This window comes from Etheostoma cragini, chromosome 23 (genome assembly GCF_013103735.1).
Source record: "Etheostoma cragini isolate CJK2018 chromosome 23, CSU_Ecrag_1.0, whole genome shotgun sequence".
Taxonomy (NCBI): Eukaryota; Metazoa; Chordata; class Actinopteri; order Perciformes; family Percidae; genus Etheostoma; species Etheostoma cragini.
In genome coordinates this window covers 1,846,645-1,854,364 of record NC_048429.1, presented here as the reverse complement: position 1 = coordinate 1,854,364, position 7,720 = coordinate 1,846,645, and the positions used below count along the sequence as shown (strand labels likewise).

General features: G+C 40.6%; 1 protein-coding gene across 1 annotated transcript in view; it reads right to left on the bottom strand.

Moving 5' to 3' along the window:
* The window catches only part of abcc9 (ATP-binding cassette, sub-family C (CFTR/MRP), member 9), a 63,084-nt gene that overhangs the window by 8,123 nt on the left and 47,241 nt on the right, over positions 1 to 7,720 (bottom strand). The window contains exons 35-36 of the mRNA XM_034864115.1: positions 6,297 to 6,427; positions 3,862 to 3,940 (exon numbers count right to left, since the gene is read on the bottom strand). Of these exons, the coding sequence (XP_034720006.1) occupies positions 3,862 to 3,940; positions 6,297 to 6,427 (210 nt within the window). The remainder of the gene's footprint in view (positions 1 to 3,861; positions 3,941 to 6,296; positions 6,428 to 7,720) is intronic.

Below are 7,720 nucleotides of genomic sequence, written 5' to 3'. Positions count from 1 at the left end.
TGTGTGTGTGTGTGTGTGTGTGTGTGGGTGTGTGTGTGTAATAAGTGACTGTGTAATCTCCTCTTTGTCCAAATAATCTGTCAAGTCATCTTCACCCAGAACATTTGCTTTCCAAATCCAGTAAATTTAAAAAAGACAGTTTTAAGACTTAGTGACTGCCGTTTTAAGGAAATTTGACCCAGAGCCTGAAAATGGGCCAAATCTTTTGTCATGACCTCATTTTAATGCTCGGATAGAAGAGTCTACTTAAGGTCCTCTTGTCAGGTATTTAAATGTTTACCAGCGACACACACAAAGAACAAAAAGAAAGTTGGATTCTCACTGAGAGAGACTCGCACATGTGTTTAAATAAGAGCTGAAATGCAAAGAGGGACGTTTAAATAAACATTTCCTCCAATATAAACAACGACTACTATACCACAGGAGGCATAGTGAACACAGAGGGATGACGCAGAACATCTTTTGAAGGGAATCGAGATGACTTATTTAACTCCAGTAGTGCTTTAGTTTTACCAAAACCCATTAAGACAAATATCACAATAAATCACCTGAACCTGTGACGGACTGTGTCTGGGTTTAGGCTTTAGAGGATAAACTTTAGAGCAGATTGTCTCCACATTTAAGATGATCATTTATTATTCCCATCATTCTCATTAAATAGAAGGAAGGAAGGTTCCTTCCTAAGTGAAATGACCTCGAAATATTGAAGCATCTAAGGTGCTTAAATCCTTACTTTCTTGTCTCCTTTAGTAAAGGACACACTGAACCATCATTAAAGGTCCTTAACATGGTGCTTTTTGGATACTTTTATATAGACCTGAGTGGTCCCCTAATACTGTATCTGAAGTCTCTTTTATGTAGACTTTAGTGGTCCCTAATACTGTATCTGAAGTCTCTTTTATGTAGACTTTAGTGGTCCCTAATACTGTATGTGAAGTCTCTTTTATGTAGACTTTAGTGGTCCCTAATAATGTATCTGAAGTCTCTTTCCCAAAATTCAGCCTTGGTGCAGAATTACAGCCACTAGAGTCAGTCCCACAATGAGCTTTAATTAGGAAGTGCTATGTTTGTGTCCGTGGTTTTAAATGCTACTGAGGAGGAGAGAAGGGCGCAAGGTGGAGCGTGGGGGTGTGGCCTTGACCCACTGCAATGCTTTGCTCGTTTGCAAGCCATAATGGCCCTTTTAGAGTACCTGCAGACAATCTGGCTCGCAAAAATGTGACGTCATGAGAGCGCCGTAAGTGTTTATCCTCCTGCGTGGTGTTCGCGTAACTAGATGCAATCTTCTCCTGAACAAAGGTGGCGCTAATGAGCAAAGGCTACAGACTTAACGGCTGAACTGGCAGCAGCATTGTCGTCAATGCTTTGATTTGATTCAATGACCTACTTCCTTAGATCAAGCCTTTCATTCACCATATAATAACTCATCTTAACACAGTAGGTTTACGAGAGAGACCTGCACTCACTCTGAGAGTCCTGGCATCCAGTTATCAAGCTTGTTCAGGCTTCCTGTTTCCGCTTTGTCGTGCGCCGCTATATAAAACAGAGTGACGCGCGCCCTCTGAACTCAAAATCCTGGCACGACAGCGTGATCTACGTCATTTTAACGTCACATTGGCTGGTGTAAACATGGATAAACGTGTCGACTGTAAAACAACCTTAATGTCTCTCTCTGTCTCTGTCTCTCTCTCTCATGGGCGGGCCAAATTCTCTGGAGGGCAAAGCAGAGAAAGGGGAGGTAGCCTTTCCCCTTATGACGTCAGAAGGGAACTATTCCAGATTGGCCCATCTGAGCTTACTTTTTCTCTTTTTTTGCTTGGTTACACCATCACCATTTCTAGCCACTGGGGGACCATAGGGAGGCTGGAGGAACTCATATTAATGTTAAAAAAACCTCATAAAGTGAAATGTTCATGCCATGGGACGTTACACCAAAGGGAAGGAGACATTTAGGGCTGCAAAGATTAATCAACTCACTATTTTGATAAAAGATTAATCTGAGTAATATTAAAGAATAAAAGCTCTCTGAAAATTCTCTGACTGCAGCTTGTTAAGTTTAAATATTTTCTAGTTTCTTCCCTTCTCTGTGACAGTAAACTGAATATCTTTGAGTTGTGGACAAAAGAAGAGATTTCAGGTCGTCCTGTTTGGCACATTTTTCACCATTTATGACATTTTAGAGACCGAATCACTACTCCATTAATCAGACTAAACGGATTAGTTGACAATGAAAAATAATTGTTAGTTTTAGCCCGAAAGATAATGCTGTCCCAGCACACTTAGAGACGCACCATTCAGCCCTTCACAAAAACAAACGATGAACCTATCTTGCATAAATTTAACAATAAATTTAGTATAATTTAAAACGGCGTAAGTGCCCTCCTGTCTAACAAAAATTTATTTTGAAGTATCGTCTTTATCTTGTAAGTGGATCAGAGCAAATGGCTCAGAAGAGCATGCCGATCAAAGACAAAATGAGGGACCGATGGAGCTGTTTTTTGGGTAAAGTAGAACTCAAGAGCTACTCAAGGCAACAACGCTGAGGGAACATTATCATATGAATCATTCCCTTTAATGAGACATAAACACACTCAACCAGGGAAAGACAGCAAGACAAAAGGAAGATGAGAGCGACTCAGGGCCCTGTTTTAACAATCTAGGCTAACGGCGTGAATCGCATGGCGCAGCTGCATTTAGGGCATGTCCAAATCCACCTATGCTAGTTTGACGGTGAAAAAAGGGGTCTGTGCGCCAGGCGCATGGTTCAAAAGGGCTGTACTTAGTGACTTAATTAATTCATTAATGTGTTTTGGGCCTAACATGTAGTAAGGCCAATTAGAGCATTTGTACCTCGGCGCATTGCTATTTTGATGGTGGATTTGCAACAAAACATTTTTATTTTTAATCTTTTGCATGTGTGCGTGTTGCTGCGCTTCCCTGTGTGTGTGTGTGTGTGTGTGTGTGTGTGTGTGTGTGTGTGTGTGTGAGGAGGGGGTGATCACAGAAGGCTTGTATCAAGTGTGCAACAAGCACAGTGTACAAGCACTGTGCACAAGGCAAAGCACATTTTACTAACGCGCTGTTAAAACAACAACGAAGTGCTGCGCTACAGACTTAAGAACCAAGTTTTTGTTGGTCAATGATCCCTTTCTGCTGCTGCAAGATAGCAATACGCCCAGAATTGACTTGAACACACCTCCCTGTAAGACCAGCACGCGCAAAGATGGACGCCGGTGCATTTACTATTTAAACAAGGTGGGCGCTGGACAGGAAATTGACAACTGTGTTGGTCTTAAAATAGCAAAGACACTTGTGTCGGGCTTTGCACTGCGCTGCGTCGGGTGCAAGATAGAGCCTTAACGCTGAAGCAAAGATAAAGAAGTGGAAGCACAGTGAACTCTCTCGGCCTTTCTCTGTTGACCTTAAGAGGTGTAAATTTCAGTTTTTATCACGCTGGGATATTTTTGTGATTCTTAGGACAACAAAAGTGACGCACTTCTTGTTGTTGACATTTTAAATGACATAAAACGGATGCTAGCTTACCCCTCCCTCCTCCTCTTACTTATACTTCAGCCAAAGTGTACTTTGCCAAGTTAGATAAATGCTAACCCCACAACCCCAATTCCCAAATTCGTCTTATTGATTATTGGCTGGAACACGTTGGCACAGTTAGTTTTTGATGGTGTTTGTGGACCCTGGGCTGTCTACAGAGACCACGTTTTTTTACAGTGTGTTCAGGGACGGGCAGCTGGGAGACAGTGACAAGATGTTTGCTGTATGTGACAAGAAATGTGGCAAAAAAAACAAAACATGTGACATTGCTTAGAGCACCTTTAACAGTGGGACATCAAACAGACTCACCTTCGAAAATATCCACCATGTTGAAAAAGGCCAAGGACAGAGAAGACTTCCCGCTGCCAGTGCGACCGCAGATTCCCACCTGACGGTAAAGAGAGAAGAGGCAGGCAATAAGCTTCCCTCTGACAGGCAATAAGCTTCCCTCTGACACGGCTGTGAGACATCAGACACCTGTGTGATAACAGAGTAGCAGCTACGGGCTGCGTGTGGATGCTCACCAAGTGTCAGTTCAATGTTTAATGGAGACACATGGCTGTGACTTCAAAGGAAAACTCCAGATTTAATAAGAAGAGACCCACCAGAGACCCATTTGGGTCTTTTTTATGGGGGGCCATGGCGTCTTTAGGAGAAGATAGCAGGTCAACCATAGATGCCACATAGAAGTGATGTACATCATCTGAAAGCTGGCTCAGCACTGCGTGTAAATTCTTTTCGATTTAAACATTGTGTTTTGGTTTGGTCACGGTTGTAACATAATCGCATGAATAATTTACGTAATTGCTGTTTCCTTGTTTAAGGACAATTCATTGCTAACATTGGCTAAGGTCTGAGGTCATGAAGGTGCCAAATTGCCAAATTGTAATTATATACAAAATTATTGGTCAGACTCTTGAGCTACACTATACTAACTGTTGGCATGTGACCCTACACACGGTCACAGCAACAAAAATGAAAAAGGTGGGCATACGGTTTGAAGAAATGTTTATAATAAGAATAAGAATAATAATAATAATAATAAAGCCTATGTCTACTGAGGCTGTGTATTTGTGTTACTACATTATCTGGGTCCCATAACACTGAAACAACCAAAAGATGTAACCTGGAATTCATTCAAAAGTTGAATTTGTTTAGAAAAGTAATAAATACATTTTTTCTAAATTGACTGAAATAGACAATTATATTGTTTACTACCATCATTCCTGAGACAGTTAATTATACAGCAAAATTTGGATTTGTTACAGCTTTAGTTGTTCAAATGTTTAATGGTGTATAAGGGCTTACAGCATTATGACAGAGGTATGTGATGGCCATTCTCGTGTTTAATTATGTCCGATAAGTTGTTGCAGCACTTTCTGGGCTGAAACCATTTGTTACACACATTGGGCGCAACATTTTACAATTTCTTACCATTCGAGAATTGCAAAAATCGATCCAAAATACAACATTAAGACACCATGAAGAACATATAATGACAACCTTGAAGAACACCATGGAAAAATCCATGTTGTGACACCTCAGAAGTCGCACCACGCACGCTGCTTTCAGCTGCTGGAAAGCCAACCACTACCATGTGTTTTGCGTAAAGGTAAATACTTTTTGGCGTAAGATTTAAACAGAATTAGTGAATACATTTGGGCCGAAAACTATTTCCATTGTGTCAAACTCCTTTTTGGGCTACTACCATCAACATCCACAAAATATGAAAACAAAATACCTATATGGTATACTGAGTGTAGCTGCACAAAAGGCAATGACAAAGAAATGGCTTAAACCAGACACCCCATCCATAGAGAATGGGTTTGACATCATCTATGAAATCTTTGTAATGGAAAGAATCACCTTCTCCGTGAGGCTTCAGGAAATTTAATTTGGAAAACGTACAGTAGGTTTCCTTGAAACGCCCTTCCTTTGTTTAAATTTGTTTATTTAACTAATTTATTACTATTATCTCAAATGTTAAACAGCCCAGTGAACGTAGATGGATGGATGAAAAGATGGATCACTCTGGAAAAGTATTACACGATGACTGTGTGTCAAACATTTTTCGGTGATTGGATAGCAAGCATGTCTGATCTGGGAACTGCTCAGAAACCCCCTTAATGTCTATATGTCTAAGAAATCAATACGTCCCCTGAAGGCCCTAGGACTCTAGTTTGTGCTGGAAATATTTCATGAGGTCAGTTAATTTTATAGAGTAACATCAACTCACAAATCAATTAAAATGGTCTCACTACAATGAAAGGGCTATTAAGAACATCACCACCTGGTAGAGCGCTCCCATATAAAGAGACTAAGTCCTCGACGCCTTGTTTTGGTGTAACATGAGTTCAATCAAACAATCAATAGTTGTTTTAGTCGTGCGAGAGAAAACTCAGATTGGACAGATAGTCGATTTACCCTGCAGAGATCTGAGGAGCAGTTAACCATAGTCCTCATGAATCCACCAAAGCTTGAAATGCCAACACAAAGAAAGTGGAAGGCAACAGAAATCCGGCCAAATTTCCGGCAACACCGGAACAATCCCGGAAATGAAATGTCGTTGATATAGAAGTTTCATATGATAATATCTTAAGTCCAGCTTTAAAACGGAGCCTGCAACATCCTCTGAAAGACAGCAATGTCGGTTGAGATCGCTGGGGTTCTCAATATAACCCACGATATTACATTTTGACCACTGAAACCCTGCCCCGCTCTCTTCCCAGCTTCCTGATAATTACCTTCTGGCCTGGTTCGATGAACATGTTGACGTGTTTGAGCACTGGTTTGAGCATGGGATCGTAGCGCACGCACAGCTCCTGGATCTTTATCTCGCCGCTCTGAGGCCAGTTCTCAGGCACCTGAGAGGCATCTGCACGGAGAGAAGCACAGGAGGGTTGATTTCTGAAAGACACTGGTGCAGAAAACACTGGGAAATGCTGTCTGGAGTCTCAGACCACTAACAGCGTGCCAGTTGTCTATGTTACAATCTTGGCTGGTGTAAACATGAGCATATATACACACCACATGGTCCAAGTCATAACACCTGCAGATAAAGTGGCGCTTCCATCCTAAATATGCTTTTAAACAAATGTTTTGACTTGGGTACATTCACAAAAAGACCCTAGGTTGCATTTTCGCAAGAGTTAGGCTTTAAATCAGCATGCTAAAAACCTCAATGAAAATGCTAACATGCTAGCAGTTTAGCAAGCATAATGTTTATTATGGTCACCATCTTAGTTCAGTTTGTTAGCATGAATGTATGAATGTATGGGATATTTTACTGTGGATCCTACACTTCCCATAATGCAACTCTATACCATATTTTGTTACTGCCTCCGTGGCTGACTGACAAGCGTAGTAATATAGTTCTTCCTCCCTAACTTTGGGAAAGACTTTTTACTTTTCAACAATTTGCTGGAAGCTTCCATGATGTCAGAGAGAAAGAATCCTGTTATTTGTCTGAAAAGCTCGTCTTTCTTTTACGGTCTTGGTTTCTTTTTACATGTTTTTTTCCAGCCATCCTTCAAACTCAAATTGTTTTGGTTTTGTTTCTCAAAATAGCTGCTCCATCTTGATGAGAGATCCTTTTAGCAGTTTTCCCTTTTTGTTCAAGATTTGAAAAGGTTTGGTTAGATATCAGTAATCTCATTGGCACTACTCCGATAAAGTTTGAAGTCAAATAATGAAAAGTCTCTTATTATCTCTCCTGCCAAAACATACATACCATCAGTATTTGTATTCCACCATAGCAACAGCACATCCCATAAACCCAAAACACAGCTTCTGGACTCCTAAAGCAAAAGATGAAACTGTGGACTCCAGCACGCATGCACGCACGCACGCACCTGTGTTTATAATGTGTGAAATCTTATGTCTAAATGTGTTTGCAAGGTAACTCTTAATTTATGTACTTTATCCGTTATGCCGAAGTAGTTTAAGTTTTTAACTCTTGTTTTTGCTAGTGAAAGGCTACTGCGAATTTAGCATATTGCATAGATATATTAGAAAAATTACATTTGGACATGCAGGACGGAGATCCTTCCCTACATTTTGGTTTTGTTTTGCTGCTGAGATATCCAAAGATAGATATATATAATATGTAAAGATGTATATAGATATTAAAGACAGCTCCCCTGCAGCCCTCTGCTGCGTGTCATCCCTT